Below are 17,799 nucleotides of genomic sequence, written 5' to 3' on the forward strand. Positions count from 1 at the left end.
GGAAAACTGCATTATACCATACACCTAGATCTTCAAATTAGAAATTTTTTAAGAATAGCTATGTTCTATTCTTCTGTTATTTATTATCTCTCTGAAATTTCTATCTTCTGTATGAATTCATTCATTCATTCATTCATTCATTCATTCATTCAACATATATTAAATGCCCACTGTATATTGCTCCTCATGCTGGGTGCTTAGGATAAGAAGAATAACACATTGCTTTCTTTCTTCAACATCTCCAAGTCTAGTGGGGCTAGTGGTATCATTATTACAAAGCTTTATGACAAGTGCTACAGTAGACACTGATACATGACTTAGACTACTGGATATATAGTGTCCTAACCAAGATCAAGAATATAAATTCATTTTTGGAAATGTTAAGTCTGGTTTACCTCTAAAATCTCCAATTAGAGATGTTCTGAAGGCTGGCAGAAACATCACTCTTCAGCTCAAGAGAGAAGTTTGGTCTAGAGGTACCATTTAAAAGGAAAGGGGATATAGGTGACAGTTATTGGGAACTGAAGAGCTTGTCCGTGAAGAATGTGTGTGAAGGAAAGTATAATGAGAGAAGAGTGTTAATGCTAAAACCCTAAAATAGGGACCAGGCCAGGAGGGAGGAATCAGAACAGCAAAGTTAGATCAAGTCAGAAATGGAGGCAAATAAATATTTTATACCATTCAGGGTTTAGCCAGAGAAACAGAACTCCTAGAAAATATACATACATAATAAGGAATTTATTACAAGGAACTGACATTATGCAATCATGGGAGCAGTATCTTATTGCAGTCTGAAGTCAACAGGAGAGGCAGTCAGTAAGGGAAGAGGAACATGAAGTCAGAAGCAAAGATAACATTAGAAGTGGGGACAGGTGGAACCCATGGAGACAGAGAGACCCTATTTCTAGAGCCCTTTGTCACAGAATTAGATATAAACCTAGTTCAGGAATATAGAAACTGAAGAAGGAATTTGGCAAGAAAAGAAAAAATAAGAGATGCCCTAGGGGAATCTCATGCATTCCGGACATATTCCTCTTTGCCTTCATTGAGTTGTAGTATCCCAATTTCCCCATGCTAATCAAAATCAACCACCCAAGCTAATAGAGTAATAGAGTTTTCTTTCCTTGAAATTGTGACTTCCTAAACCAGCAAAGCCACAGTTGCAGGGATGGTAAATCAGAATTTTACTAGTGGATCACTAGGGAAAGTAAGAAGAACCACTTCCATATTGTCTCTCACTACTGTCCTTCAGAGTCAATCCAGAGTGGGACGACAGTACTACATCTGTCTACTTTGGAATATTGATAGCACTTTATACAGAACAATCTGTAAACCAGGCTCAAATATGTCTTTCTTAGTTAATTGTTCATAGGCAATGCTCCATACCTTAAGTGCAGGTTGAGAAGGGAGTATAGAACACGGACATGGAACTTATGCTTTCGGGACCTGCTTAAATCCATCTGGTGATGGTTTCCATTTGGTGATGAAATGCTGCAGTGCATATTCAATATTATAGCTTTGTTGGTCAGATAAGACCCAGTTCATGATAGATAACTGAGGTAGCATGGTAATTTGCTTCTAGCACCAACAGATTTGCTAGGTTATACATCTCAGGTGAAGAACAATTTGCAGGGGAGCCCAGACCTGTTGCAGGATCCTGCCCAAAACTAGCAGCTTTTCAAGTTGCTCAGTAAATGGGTCAGGGTAGCACACACAGATCATGTAATTGTTGCCTCCAAAATTCAAAGAGGCCCACCTAGTAGAAAGCATCTTTGTGATAAGAGGAGCCAAATGCAATAATCTGCCCTTTACTTTTAAAGAGCTATGTTGACATGTCCCAGACTGCTGGAACCCTAGAAATTTCACCGAGGTGGCAGAAACCTGATTTTTGGTCAGATTTACTTTCCACCATCTGGCCTATAATTATCTTACCTCAGTTATCTATATCCTAAGTAGTTGTTACTTATTTCTTACTAAGTCCAATTACCATGATACCATCAATGTAACTGACCAACATGAATTTCTGTGGAATAAAGAGGTGATCAAGGACCCTGTAATAGGACTGCAGAGTTGATGTATCTATGAGGTAAGACAGTCAAAGTATGTTACTCATCTGCAGAGAGCAAACTACTGTTGTTAGTCTTTAAAAACAGCTATATATATGAAAGCATTCACTAGTCCAAAATTAAGGTGTCAGCAGATTTGGTCCCCAGTGAGAACCCTCTTCCTGGCTTGCAGATGGAGGCCATCCTCACTTGAGAGAGAGAGTGAGCTCTGGCCTCTCTTTTTCTTATAAAGATACTAACCCCATCATGGGGGCTCCACCCTCATGATCTCATCTACACCTAATTACCTCTCAAAGGCCCTATCTCCAAATACTGTCACATTGGGGTGTAGGGCTTCAACATATAAAGGGGGGGCACACAATTATTCAGTCCATAATAACTACCAAACCTTCAAGGTATAGATAATTCTTATGCTATTAAATTTGTCCCATATCTTTGAAAAAGGAATCTTCCAAATTCACATTACAAAATAAGCATTAACCTCATAATAAAACTTGTCAAGAAGAGTCCACCCATGTTTTCTTTAATCCTAACCAGTCTAATAACAACAGTGATCAAAGAAATATCAGATCCCTCATCTATGGGGCCCTAGTGAATATGAGTTAAAATTATCGATTTAGAAATTGCTCAAAAACTTTCACCACCAGGATTGGCAGACTACGTTATTCAGTCAATGCAGACTATCTTTTTGTGTACAAAGATATTGAAGACTGTGGAGGGTTGAATAATGTCCACTGACATTATTTGTGAACACCTGGAACCTCAGAATATGAAGTTATTTGGAATTAGGGTCATTGCAGATGTAATTAGTTGCAATCATACTTAATTAGAATTAGTTAAGGTCGTACTTAATTAGAATAGGCCCTAAATCCAATGACTGATTTTCTCATAAGAAAAGAAGGGAAGACATAGATACACAGAAAAGTCCATATAAAGACAGGGATAGAGATTGGAGTCTTGCAACCACAAGCCCAGGAACACCAGGAGCCACTAGGAACTGGAAGAGGCAGGGAAAGATTCTCCCCTAGAGTTTTTGGAGGAAATGTGGCCCTGTCAACACTTTCATTTCAGATTTCTGACCTCCAGAGCTATGAGAAAATAAATTCCTACTATTTTAAGTCACCCAATTGTAATAATTCTTATGGTAAACTTTTAAAAACTAAGGCAGATTTTGGTACCAGAAGTGAGTTGCTCCTGTAACAAATACCTGGAAAAGAGGAAATGCCTTTGGAATTGAGTAATGGGTAGAAGCTGGAAGAATTTTGAAGTGCATGATAGAAAAATCCTAGATTGCCTTAAAGAGACAATTGGTAGAAATATAGACATCAAAGGCAGTTCTGATGATGGTTCCGTTGGAAAAGAGGAACACAGTAGAGAAAGCTTCTATCATCTTAGAGAATATGCATATTGTCACTAACAGAATATTGGTAGAATTATGAATATTAAAGGTGCTTCTGGTGACAGAAATGAGGACCATGTTATTGGCCGTTGGAAGAAAGGTGACCTTTTTATAAGTGGCAGACAATTTGGCTAAATTGTGTCCTTTTGTTGGGTATAAAGTAAAATTGGTCAATGATGAATTTGGATATTTAGCTGAGGAGATTTCCAAGTAAAGTGTTAAAGGTACAACCTTGCTTCTTGCTAATTATAATAAAATGCAAGAGGAAAAGAATAAAGAAGTAACTGTTAAGCAAAATGGTGATAGTGCAAGAGACATACGTGAGAGAGAACATCCAAGATACATGAAATCGAAGTCCTGAAAAAGACGAAGATATTGAGGCAAAAAAAAAAATTGGAAATATAATAACAAAGATTGTTTCAAATCTGATGTAGGATATCAAACTAAAGATTCAAAAGACTCCATTAAGTATCCTATGGAAGAGAAGAAAACCAGACTTAAATACATTGCCGATGAGAGTATAAATTGGTACTACACTTAGAAAATCTGCTTGACTTTTTGTACCAAAGTTGAATATTTGAATACTATATGATCCAGTAATTTCACTCTGAGATATAAACCCAACAGTAATGTGTGCTTATGTGTACCAAGAGACACACACAAGAATGCATATAGAATTATTATTTATAATAGCCTTGAACTGGAAAGAGCAAAAATGTTTATCAAGGGCAAACGAATAAATAAATGTAGTACATTCAAGCATGGGATTCCACATTGCAAATGAACTACAAGTACATGTAACAACATAAATGATTCTCACAAAAAACAAATATCAGTAAAAAAAGAAAAAAAACAGAAACAAAACAACACATACTGTGTGAGTCCATTTATATAATATTTAAAAGTAGTATTAGACTCAGGATAATGACTAACTTTATAGGAAGTAAGGAGTATTAATTGAGGAGGCTCAAGAGAGGCTTCTTCTTTTTTTTTTTTTTTAAAGATTTTATTAATTTATTTAACAGAGATGGAGACAGCCAGCAAGAGAGGGAACACAAGCAGGGGGAGTGGGAAAGGAAGAAGCAGGCTCATAGCAGAGGAGCCTGATGTGGGGCTCGATCCCATAACGCCGGGATCACGCCCTGAGCTGAAGGCAGACGCTTAATGACTGCACCACCCAGGCGCCCCAAGAGAGTGGCTTCTTTGGTCTTGGCATGGTGGGTTTTTTTTTCTTAAGATTTATTTATTTATTTGAGAGAGAGATAGAGAAACAGAAGGAGAGTGAGAGGGAGAAGTAAACTCTCTGCTAAGCAGAGAGCCTGACAAGGGGCTCAATCCCAGGACCTGAGATCTTGACCTGAGCCGAAGGCAGAGGCTTAACTGCTGAGCCACCCAGGTACCCCTTGGCATAGTGTTTAGAAAGGTGTTTGCTTCTTGATGATCCTTTGATCTGTACTTTTATTTATTTTTCACTTTTCTTTGTTATATTTTGCAATAATTTCTTAACGGAATTGTATAGGTTTAGAACAATGTTAGGGAGTTTGCTTATGATTGTCACTTAAATATCTGATAGATTAAAAAAAGAACAGAAGGTATCATTTATGCATTTTTGTTTGTTTGAAAACTCCTCTTCAGCTTTTGAGTTGATGACACGAAACCTGTCTCTAACTAACCTTATTTGTCTAACATCCAGTATTGTACATTTTATGATGTTGCTTCACTGATGCTGTCTTTGCCCATCTGCTTTGCTTTCTTGGGACTTGCCCCTTGTGAAACACAGCTCCATAGACTGCCATTCATATCCACTGAAAAATAATTGAATACCTTAGCTTGTCTAAGAGATCTGTCTAATAAACAACTATCACAGCAAATATTGAAGTATTCACCTCTCGCTTTTATCTTTTTTTCATACAGAACAAATACTGATAACATTTCACAGTATCATGTTAGTTTTTAAAAAAGCTATGTTACTATGTGAATGAATCATGAAAACACTGTGCTTGATTAAAGAATCCAGACACATGAGACCACACATTTTTTTATTCCACTTATGTGAAATATCTAGAATAGCCAAATCCATACAGACAGAAAGTAAATTATTGATTGCCAGGGACTAGGAATAGGGGAAATTGAAGTAACTGCTAATGGGTATGAAGTTTCTTTCTGTAGTAAGTAAATGTTCTAGAATTAGGTAGAGGTAATTGTTGTACAACTTTTGAATATGCTAAAAACTGCTGAATTTTACACCACGAAAGGGTAAATTTTATGGTATGTGAATTATATCTCAATAAAGCCGTTATAAAAACTCAGCCCTGAGCTAAGCACCTTTTTTTTTTTTTTTTAAAGGTCTGTTTATTTATTTTAGAGGTAGAGAGTGCAGAACAGGGGGAAGGGCAGAGGGAAAGGGGAAGCAGACTCCCTGCTGAGGTCAATTTCTGATGGCAGATCATGACCTGAGCCAAAACCAGTAGTCAGACACTAAAGTGACTGAGCCACGCAGGTATCCCAAGTACCATTTTTAAAAAAGGTTATCTTGTTGGAGCACCTGGGTGATGCAGTCGTTAAGCCTTTCCTTCTGTTTCTATTTTTTGAAATAGCTTTAGGAGAATAGGTATTATTTCTTCTTTGAATGTTTGGTAGAATTCCCACTGTCTCTATTTGCAGATGACATGATACTCTATATGGAAAACCCAAAGGAATCCACTCCCAAACTATTAGAAGTTATAGAACAATTCAGTAAGGTGGCAGGATACAAAATCAATGCCCAGAAATCAGTTGCATTTCTATACACGAATAACGAGACTGAAGAAAGAGAAATTAGGGAATCCATCCCATTTACAATAACACCAAAAACCATGCGTTACCTTGGAATTAACTTAACCAGAGACGTAAAGGACCTATATCCTAGAAACTATAGATCACTTTTGAAAGATATTGAGGAAGACATAAAAAGATGGAAAAATATTCCATGCTCATGGATTGGAAGAATTAACATAGTTAAAATGTCCATACTACCCAGAGCAATCTACACTTTCAATGCTATCCCGATCAAAATACCGAGGACATTTTTCAAAGAACTGGAACAAATAGTCCTTAAATTTGTATGGAACCAGAAAAGGCCCCGAATCTCCAAGGAACTGTTGAAAAGGAAAAACAAAGCTGGGGGCATCACAATGCCGGATTTCGAGCTGTACTACAAAGCTGTGATCACAAAGACAGCATGGTACTGGCACAAAAACAGACACATCGACCAATGGAACAGAATAGAGAACCCAGAAATGGACCCTCGGCTCTTTGGGCAACTAATCTTTGATAAAGCAGGAAAAAACATCCGGTGGAAAAAAGACAGTCTCTTCAATAAATGGTGCTGGGAAAATTGGACAGCTACATGCAAAAGAATGAAACTTGACCACTCTCTCACACCATACACAAAAATAAACTCCAAATGGATGAAAGACCTCAATGTGAGACAGGAATCCATCAAAATTCTAGAGGAGAACATAGGCAACAACTTCTATGACATCGGCCAGAGCAACCTTTTTCACGACACATCTCCAAAGGCAAGAGAAATAAAAGATAAAATGAACTTATGGGACTTTATCAGGATAAAGAGCTTCTGCACAGCCAAGGAAACAGTCAAAAAAACTAAGAGACAGCCCACGGAATGGGAGAATATATTTGCAAAGGACACCACAGATAAAGGACTGGTATCCAAGATCTACAAAGAACTTCTCAAACTCAATACACGAGAAACAAATAAACAAATCATAAAATGGGCAGAAGATATGAACAGACACTTTTCCAATGAAGACATACAAATGGCTAACAGACACATGAAAAAATGTTCAAAATCATTAGCCATCAGGGAAATTCAAATCAAAACCACACTGAGATACCACCTTACGCCAGTTAGAATGGCAAAGATAGACAAGGCAAGAAACAACAATTGTTGGAGAGGATGTGGAGAAAGGGGATCCCTCCTACATTGTTGGTGGGAATGCAAGTTGGTACAGCCACTCTGGAAAACAGTGTGGAGGTCCCTTAAAAAGTTAAAAATTGAACTACCCTATGACCCAGCCATTGCACTACTGGGTGTTTACCCCAAAGATACAGACGTAGTAAAGAGAAGGGCCATATGCACCCCAATGTTCATAGCTGCATTGTCCACAATAGCCAAATCATGGAAGGAGCCGAGATGCCCTTCAACAGATGACTGGATTAAGAAGCTGTGGTCCATATATACAATGGAATATTACTCAGCTATCAGAAAGAACGAATTCTCAACATTTGCTGCAACATGGACGGCACTGGAGGAGATAATGCTAAGTGAAATAAGTCAAGCAGAGAAAGACAATTATCATATGATTTCTCTCATCTATGGAACATAAGAACTAGGAGGATCGGTAGGGGAAGAAAGGGATAAAGAAAAGGGGGGTAATCAGAGGGGGGAATGAAACATGAGAGACTATGGACTGTGAGAGGCAAACTGAGGACTTCAGAGGGGAGGGGGTGGGGGAAGGGGATAGCCTGGTGATGGGTAGTAGGGAGGGCACGTATTGCATGGTGCACTGGGTGTTATACGCAACTAATGAAGCATCAAACTTTACATCGGAATCTGGGGATGTACTGTATGGTGATTAACATAATATAATAAAATAAAATTAAAAAAAAAATTCCTCAATAGCCTTCAAAAGTTTGTTGGTGACACTCCTCCTGAGTTTATAACAGTACTATGGTTTTATGGCCATTTTATATTTGTTCTGCGACTTCAGTGAAATTTGGGGAGGGTAGAAAGGTAGTTCATGTGTTCAACTACCCTTTGTGAACCAGGTATATTATCCTTAGATTTATAACAAACTGATTTGTATTTTCCTGGATTAAAAAAATTAATCAGAATCTACAGCTTCTCCCTTGAACCATATAAGACAATTCAATTTTTGTTTTCATTTCTCTTATTTTACTTTCCCCATGCTTCCCATCTCTTTACCTCCAACTCTCTTGGATTGGGTTATAATTTTTTAGAATTATGGCTCTTCTGGTTACCTATCTTTGCTTAATAATCATAATAAATTTCACAATTTCATTATCAATAATTATTCATATTTAATTATAACTTTTTTTCTCTTTTCTTTTTACATCATTATGTGCATTGCATGTCCTCCTTGTTGTTTTTTTTTTGTTTTGTTTTGTTTTGTTTTTTGTTTTTTGTTTTCTCCCATTTTCTGGAGTAATTTTGGAGAGAGTCCTTTGTCATCTACTTCTCAAAACTTTTCATTTAACTAGAGAGGTTATTATTATCATGTCCAGATTCTAAATGAAGAATCAGAGGCTCAAAGAGTTCAAGTTGCCTTTTTAAAGGTCAAACAAATTCAGTGGCAAAGCTTGGACTTGAATTCAGTTCTGCAGACTCTCTGCTGTCTTTTGTTTTTCCGTTTGTTTCTTTTCCATATAGCAAGTGTCCATATAACACTATGCTACTTACTTCACCACCTTTTGTAGGAGTAGTTTGAAGGACCATTTCTAAATATAAATCTTCAAATAAATAAATAAATATAAATCTGCTTTTTATACTTGATGATACTTGTACAGTCATGTTCAATTTAATTAGTTGGAGAGAATTGTGAAAATTAAGAGTGTTCTTTGGCAAAATAGTACATTAAGGCTGTCCATGGTTGCAACTATTAGGAAATACTTATTCTAATATGTGTACTAATGCATGAATACCTCGAATTGAATGTAGAGCAAAAGAAAAGCATGATGGATTATATAACACAAGTAATTTAACAAGAAGATGGCATATCATTAGAAGATTCAAATTTTTCTGAGTTAAGAATGCCAATAGTAATTTACAGTGTGTGCCTTCAAGACATATAGAAAAATATTATAGGAGATGCTAATATGGCAGTTCATAAACAATAAAGATTTTTTATATGACAGAAAAATAATAGCAAAGCAATATCCCTTATGAATATAGAAGCAAAAATACTCAACAATATACTAGCAAAACTGAATCCAGTAACATATACATCATGACTAAATGGAATTTGTACCAGTTAGGCAAGGTTGGTTCAACATATGAAAATCAATATACTGTGCCATACTGACAAAATTACAAAATTATAAAAACCATATGACTGTTCCAATAGATACAGAAAAAGCATTTAATAAAACTCAAAACTCTTTCCAAATGAAAACAATCAGCAAACTAGAAAGTTATTGTCTTATGAAAGAAAAGCATCTATGAAAACCCACAACTAACATCAGACTAAAACAGTGAAAGATTGAAAGCTTCTTTCTAAGTTCAAGAACAAGACAAGGAAGTATATCCTCACTACTTTTATTCAACAGTGTGCTGGAAGTTCTACCCACAATCATTAGGGGGGAAAAAAAGGGCATCCAGAAAAGTGCGGAAAGAATTCATTTCATGTAATTTCCTGGAAGTTGTAAATACCTTTTAAGCTAGCATCCCATTGGCCAGAACTTAATTATGTAACCACATATAACTTCGAGAAAGTTAGAAAATGTGGTCTCTATTCTTGAAAACCTTGTGTCTAGTGGGGCTCCTGGGTGGCTCGGTCAGTTAAGTGTCAGACTCTTGATTTTGGCTCAGGTCATGATCTCAGGGTCATGAGATTGAGCCCTGTGCTGGGCTCTAGGCTCCTCCCTTCCCGCTCCCCCAGCTTTCTTTCTCTGATAAATAAATAAATAAAATCTTTCCAAAAAAGAGAAAGAAAAAAAAAAAAAGAAAAACTTGTCTAGTTAAAATTTGGGGCTTTTATTTTTTGAAGACAAGGATAATAGGTATTGGGAAATACCTAGAAGTTTCTTCAACATTTATTAAATACAAATCAAAAAAGCAATTCACTATTTAATTTTTTTTTCTCTTTCTCTGTTTCTTTCCTTTCTGTCTTTTTTTTTCTTTTAACACATGTATTGCAAAGTTTAAAAAGATTGCTAATTTAAATGCAACATGGTCCTCTGGATTGGATCATGGAAAAAAAGAGGACATTTGTGAGAAAACTAGTAAAATCCAAATAAAGTTTGTGGTTTAATTAACAATATTGTGCTAATGCTAATTTCTTAGTTTTGTAAATGTAAACATGGTTATGCAAGATGTTGGCATTAGTGGAAGCAGGGTGAGGAGTATACACAAATTTAGTATTATTGTTGTATTCTTTCATAAATCTAAAACTACTTAAAAATTAAAAATTAAAAAAAATGATTATTAATACTCAATGGCCAGGGGTTTGGAAAGAATTCTCATGTACTCTTGGTGATAATATATATTAGTACAGCCTGTTTTTAGAGAGCAATTAGGCAATGTTCATTAAATACAAATGTGTTTATATTTTTTTATTCAGAATGTCTATTTCCATCAGCAGCCCATGGCAGCAAGATGGTGGTGCAGATTTCCAAAGAGAGGAAGTTTGTTGCCAATGGCATCTTTAAAGCTGAACTGAAAGAGTTTCTCACTTGGGAGCTGGCTGAAGATGGCTACTCTGGGGTTGAGGTCTGAGTTACACCAACCAGGACAAAATCATTATCTTGGCCACCAGGACAGAGGATGTTCTTCGTGAGAAGGGCCGGCAGATCTGGGAATTGACTGCTCTGGTTCAGAAGTTTGATTTCCCTGAGGGCAGTGTAGAACTTTAAACTGAAAAGGTGGCCACAAGAGGTCTGTATGCTATCACTAGGGCAGAGTCTCTCCGACACAAACTCCTAGGTGGACTTGCTGTGCAGAGGGCTTGCTGTAGTGTACTGCAGTTCATGATGAAGAGTGGGGCCAAAGGCTGTGAGATCTTGGTATCTGGGGAACTCCAAGGACAGAGGGCTAAGTCCGTGATGTTTGTGCATGGCCTGATGATTCACAGTGGGAACCCTATTAACTATTATGTTGACACTGCTGTGCACCATGTGGGGCTCAGATAGGGTGTGCTGGGCATCAAAGTGAAGATCATGCTTCCCGGGGACCCAAGTGGTAAGATTGGCCCTAAGAAGCCCCTGCTTGATCATGTGATCATGTGGAACCCAAAGACGAGAAATTGTCTACCACCCCCATCTGGGAACAGAAGGGTGGGCATCCAGAGTGGCCTGCCATGCTGCAGCCAGAACCCACAGAATAACAGGGTCTCCTTGGCAGCTGGATCTGGAGCCTGGATTTTGCTCTGTAAAGATCTTTAATGAAATCTTAGAATAAAAGAAAAATCTATTTCTAGAAATTTCTCTCATAGAAATTTGAATGCTAGCTTTCGGAGTGTCTTTTCCCTTTTAGATAATTCAGTATAATTCCTCCCAATGAATCTAGGAGGACAGTGGAATGTATCGTTCTCTAACCTCAGAAGTAAAACAATCCTTAGTATGGTTCATGTTTGAAATAGAATGGAAATTAAGTTCCCGAAGTGGAACTGGTCAAATAATTAAGTTGCTATGCTTTTAACTGGATGAATAACAGGTCTGAAGGCGAGTGGGGGGTATTAAGGATTAGATGCCACCCCTGGATCTTGAGAAAATGAGGTGTGGGAGCCTGAGTGGCCTCCAGTTGAGAAGGCTGCAGGGTAACTTTCCACTTTAGACAAGGAAGTGCATGAATGATCATAGAAAAGAAAGAGGGTTTACTAAGTAGGTTTTAAAATTTTGGAATGTAACTTTCTACAGAAAGATTTGAAGGGGCACATAGCTGTGGTAGTTTGGTTCAGGGGCTAGAGATTCTTAGAGATTTGAGGAGTTTAGTTTACATTTTTGGCAGGGATAAAGAACACAGAAAGATTAGGTTGCGATATAATTTGAACAACTACTGTTACGGTGGAATGTCCTGGGGAATTAGAAGTAGTCCAGCTTTTGGGGAATCTAACTAGCCAATTCTTCTTAGCCCTGAGCATTTGCACATGACCTTTCCTTGGTCTGGAACACTTTTGTCTCCTTTTCTCCCTTTCTCAGGTCAGTTCAGAGTATGTTTGGCTCTATCACTTTCTCCAGGAAGCCTTCCCTGAGTGCCTTTTCTCCTCTTAGCATTTGTACTGTTTCTCTGGTAGCCTGTCTCACAATATATAGCAATTGTCTGACCTGTTTGTATTCTTACCTGTACCTTAAGTTCTGGAAGGGAAAAGACAACTATCTTGGAGGTCATCCAGCTTCTATGTAATCATTCCATAAATTATACTACTTTGTAGTAAATATTTACTATTTTTTGTCAAATGTAATATTATAAAACTCAGTTCTAGTTCACAAGCTAATTCATCATGTTTCTTTAAAGAGTAAGCTCCACTATTGAATTATATAATTTGATCCCTACACATTTATTTTCCCATGTTATAAACACTGCCACTCCATGTTTATGTGTGGAATAAACTAATGAACTGAATCAACTTTATCCAAATCTTTCTGTCCCATATATAAACTTTTTAAAAGTATTAATACTAGTCAGATTCTAACATTTTAATATCATTTAAAAAGTATTTAACCTGTATGTAAATAAATGTGGCATTTGAAACTGTTGAAGGACTACCATATCCAGTTGTACATACTGACCTGAGTTTTTATGGGTTTATAGATTCACCTTAAAAAATAAATTCCCTAGGGGCGCCTGGGTGGCACAGCGGTTAAGCGTCTGCCTTCGGCTCAGGGCGTGATCCCTGTGTTATGGAATCGAGCCCCACGTCAGGCTCCTCTGGTATGAGCCTGCTTCTTCCTCTCCCACTCCCCCTGCTTGTGTTCCCTCTCTCGCTGGCTTGTCTCTATCTCTGTCGAATAAATAATAAAATCTTTAAAAAAAAAAATTTCCTACGTGGATGCAAGGCATTATTTCACATTCATGTGGACACACATCCTGAGGTAATACACAATATATTTGTGAAATGGAATGTTTTCTCTTAGATGTTTTCTTCGTAAAATTAAAAACTCTTTTATGTGGAAATGACTGTCCACATTACACTCGTTGTAATAGTTCATTAATGTAACTAAATTAATGCTTTTTTCCCCTCTCTTACAGTTGTAATTTTCAAAGCAGCAAGCAAAATCTAATGTGATTCTCACATTTCCCCTTCAGGAAGTAAAATATAAGCACGTTCCAAGAAGCAATGCAATTTACAGAGGCAGCAGGTAGAATGTTGCTGTCGGTATTATTTATGTTTTTGATAGTAACTTAAGCTAGCAACGCCCCTTTTCGTAAAGTGTACTCTGTGTAACTCCTTCAGAAACAAACACCAGGAACAAACATTGGCCTCCCACGGATTTGGGGGAGGGGTGGAGCCTCAGTGATTTGTGGGAACGGCCGCTCAGGGCTCTCGGCTACCGCTCGTCATTATTCGGCTCTGCTCGGCTCCCTCTCGGTTCTCGCTCGGCTCTGTTCGGCTCCTCCGCCGGAGAGACACGGAGCGGCTGCAAGCCCGGCGCACGCGCTCACGCCTCTTGCTGTCCTTAGGGCCGCGCTTTGCCTTGTGTTTTCACTTCCTTTTCTACAGAGCTGTATCCGGGTCGTTGCTTTCTCTATTGTCTCAGGCAAACGACCTCGGACTTGGCAAATTCTGGGTCTTTTGTTGCTTCTGGTGCAGGCTAATAAAGTTTTTCTTTATTTTTTCTAACAGTTTTAACGGAGGAAATTAACGCCCCAAAGCTGCCGGGGCCTTAGGGAGCCTCTGGCACGGGAGCGCCGTGGGAAGGGGCGCGAGCGGCCGGGGCCGGTTCGGCGAGGACTAGGGGGCGGGGTGGGGGGGCGGGAGGGGACTTAAGGGCTGCTCTCGAGGCGCCCGGGTCCGGTCGGCGGCAGATTTTAAGTAGCATCTTTCGGATTTGTTTCCGCGGTTATCAGTCCCGACCTCAGCGCTGCCTAGGCTCTCGCAGCCTCTCCCTAGGTCTCCTCCAAACGACCACCTCACGGATTCCTTAGTAAGTGTGTCGGAGGCTTCCGTCGGGAGAAAGGTGCATTTCAGCCCTTCTAGAAGTCAGGGCCTGTGGGAGCAGGGTGGGGGGTGGCATATTTCTGCTGGAAGCTGGACCTTTCCTGGGCGCTTCCCTTCCACAGTCTGCGGGAATGAACAAGGCTTCTTTCATTACCTGGGCTTCGCGTTTTCTTTCTCTTGACTGTCTCCGTGTCTAAGTGAGGGATTATGAACGAGTCGCAGAAACATAAGAGCATGTTATGGGGGTCAACTTTGATTTTGGCTGCCCGGGGTTCGTCTTTGCCACACCCCAGCCTGGAGCCGCCTGTGCTGCTTGCCGGCCCTCCCCAGCCCTTTTGCCCACCCCAAGCTTCCTCCACTTTTTTGCTGAGAACTGAATTAGACAAAGATTCCTTGTACGAGGTCATCTGTATCTTCCCTTAGCATCACAGCTGTTCTCTGCTTGGCGTGATTATTAATGACGATGTAATGTTTTCTCTTAACAGTGGATCGCAGCTCCAAGAGGAGGCAGGTGAAGCCTTTGGCAGCTTCTCTGCTAGAAGCTCTCGATTATGATAGTTCAGATGACAGTGATTTTAAAGTTGGAGATGCCTCAGGTAAATGTTTCCTTTTCTTCCCTTTTCCCAGCTTTCTGAGTTGGGCTTATTTTCAGACCGTTTTTAAAAATCGGTTTTGAAATGCCAGTTTAAAGTTAAAGCACATAAACTTCATTTATTTTGTCCATTTGATTTCTCACATTTCCTTAAGATCCTTTCACTAGATCCTATAATTGCTCCTGTTTATATTGATACTTAGATGATTAACAGGCAGAAAAGAATTTATGCTATAGATACCAAAGCGTTTTCTCTGTTCTTTACTCAAAAATAATTTATGCTTATTTTATGAATAGAAAAAAATAAATATCCAGAAGTCAAATAATATCCTAAGAGTAATGTGAGCCATGAACAGCGCATAAGCGGGGTTCTTCTCTATTCAGATCACTTGGCACCCTTTGAGGGGAGTTTTGCTTTTTGTCTATTAGCTCCCTTACCAGAATAAAATTGACCAGAGTAAAAAGTTGTACTTTGTTGTAGGTGTTGGACCTTGTGGATTGGGCTTGTCAAAAATCTGTGAAGTACAAAGATACATGTTTGCTCATTATATTTTGTGATTTAAAAACAAACTTTTTGAAAAGGTCGTATGTTGACATTGTACAAGATTAGAAAACAGAAAAATATGGTTTTCCGTGGTATCTTCTGTTTATTGTACTTCACATATATAGATAGATATGTATAGTTTTAATTGCAGGAATCTGAGAAATGCATACAAATTGTGTTTCAATATTTTATGTGAAAAATACTAATACACACATGCACAATAGAAATTACCTATAATTTTGCCTCTTATGATAGAAGTTAAAGTAAAGCGAGAAATTAAAGACTTTTCAGTTTCATCCCTTTAATAATTTTAAAGTATTCTCCAAGAGAGCTTTCTATGCTTAGTCATATCTCTCTCCTTTCCCCTGGTTTTTCTTCTTTCTTTCCTTCTTTTTTTTTTAGTTTCTGGTAGGGATGGTAAGAGATGAAATTAGGTTGTGTTATGTTTCTGTTATTACTTTAAATAGCATCAACACGTAGAATTTGCATGGTGATTTACTGAGAACTTTTTATTTCCATAATCTCATTTAACTTTTATAATAGCTTAGTGAGGGAGATATTATTTTACAGATAACAGGGGACGTGAGTCTAAAGAACTTGCATGGGGTCACTTAGGCCATAAGGGATGTAATCCATGTCTTTTGACTCCAAAATTTAACAGTCTTTTTGCTGCTTAGATCCTCAAAGTAAATAGATGTAGTCTTAAACTGAAACTGCTTGGATGTTGTGACTAATTGAGGTCACTCCCAACAATCCTAAGTTTATCTTGATTAATTGTCTTTTAACCTTTGCTTCTCAGCCAGTTTCTCTCCCTTTTAGTCAATTCACTGATGTTTGGTACTTCCAAAGAAGGAAAGAAAGGAAAGGGGAAGGAGCCAAAACTATTTAAGTTCTTTTGGTGAGAATCTTGGTAGATAATATTTTTGGTTAGAATGTCGTTTTGGTTGAGATTGTTAACTCTGACAACAGTTAATGGGTTTCAGACGTTGTGACTTATTTGAATACCATTATGAAATAACTCCAAAGCTTAATCTTTAAGTATTCGATATTGTTTCTGTGACAATAAATCCTGATTTTGTAGATTTTTTTCTTTTTGTTTATTGAGTTTTGGTCATTCACAAGTATCACTTCTCTTTACAAAGGTTAAAACAATCTAATGATACAAACTGCTTCTTCAGGATAATTTTTGGGATCAAGCTAAGTGGAGATTCCAGACCTTGTTAAATCTTAATCAGAGTTAATGGGAATTATCAATTATGCATGAAAAGTGGGAGCGTGAGTTCTGTTAGGCTGATAATTTTTTAAGAAATGTCTTCAAAGCACTAAAAAATGCGTACTTTCTATTCCCTCTTGTCATCATATCTAGTCTGCTCTATTTGTAGTTTACTTCCCTGGACCCTGTATAGTTCTTGTGAACGTTACTGCAAAGGAGATTATATTAGTAAATGATTTTGTTTAAAATAATTAATAGTAGAAATTGAATCCTATTTTCCATTCTTGGTTAAGGTGCATTGGTATCCCCCATAGCTAACATGGTGGCTTATTGTAGATTACCATGGTTTCCTGTTTCAATCCTTTCTTTGGCTGAGGTAGTTGGACTCTTACAGGAAATAAAACATTCGACTTATCACTGGTTTTCAGTCATGTTAGAGTTGTGGAATCCCAACCCTACATATGAATAGATTAAACTGGAGGTGGAGAAGTAGTAGCTAATCATCTGTTTGATCAAAGCTTCTTTCAGGATCGCCTGCGTGGCACAGCGGTTAAGCGTCTGCCTTCGGCTCAGGGCGTGATCCCGGCGCTATGGGATCGAGCCCCACATCAGGCTCCTCTGCTGTGAGCCTGCTTCTTCCTCTCCCAGTCCTCCTGCTTGTGTTCCCTCTCTCGCTGGCTGTCTCTATCTCTGTCGAATAAATAAATAAAAAAATCTTAAAAAAAAAAAAAGCTTCTTTCAAAACAATGTCTAGAAGTGACTTATTGAATGAACTGACTCCCTTAGAACTTAATGTTAAAATGATTAGATTGACTGGCCTTAATTTTTTAAACAGGATTCTGTACATCAGTTTCTTCTCTTCATTTTGGAATCAGAAGTTCTGACTAACAAAAGTTCCTACTCCTATTTGGCTTTAAGAATATAGACAATACTGGGGCGCCTGGGTGGCTCAGTCGTTAAGCGTCTGCCTTCATCTCAGGGCGTGATCCCAGCATTCTGGGATCGAGCCCCACATTAGGCTCCTCTGCTGGGAGCCTGCTTGTTCCTCTCCCACTCCCCCTGCTTGTGTTCCCTCTCTCGCTGGCTG

General features: G+C 38.3%; 1 protein-coding gene and 1 pseudogene across 14 annotated transcripts in view; both read left to right on the forward strand.

Annotated features, from left to right (window-relative positions):
- Positions 1-1,977: 1,977 nt before the first annotated feature.
- Positions 1,978-11,922, forward strand: LOC109490757 (annotated as a pseudogene).
- Positions 11,923-13,895: 1,973 nt separating this feature from the next.
- PHF14 (PHD finger protein 14) overlaps positions 13,896-17,799 on the forward strand; it is a 240,606-nt gene continuing 236,702 nt past the window's right edge. For 9 of the 14 annotated variants that reach the window (XM_034668327.1, XM_034668335.1, XM_034668303.1 and 6 more), the window contains exons 1-2: positions 13,897-14,349; positions 14,849-14,959. In XM_034668327.1, the coding sequence (XP_034524218.1) occupies position 14,349; positions 14,849-14,959 (112 nt within the window). In that variant the 5' untranslated portion in view covers positions 13,897-14,348. Of the gene's footprint in view, positions 14,350-14,848; positions 14,960-17,799 lie in introns of all 14 variants that reach the window. The other 5 variants (XM_019807453.2, XM_019807454.2, XM_019807455.2 and 2 more) reach the window with 2 other exon arrangements.

Source organism: Ailuropoda melanoleuca, chromosome 1 (genome assembly GCF_002007445.2).
Source record: "Ailuropoda melanoleuca isolate Jingjing chromosome 1, ASM200744v2, whole genome shotgun sequence".
Taxonomy (NCBI): domain Eukaryota; kingdom Metazoa; phylum Chordata; class Mammalia; order Carnivora; family Ursidae; genus Ailuropoda; species Ailuropoda melanoleuca.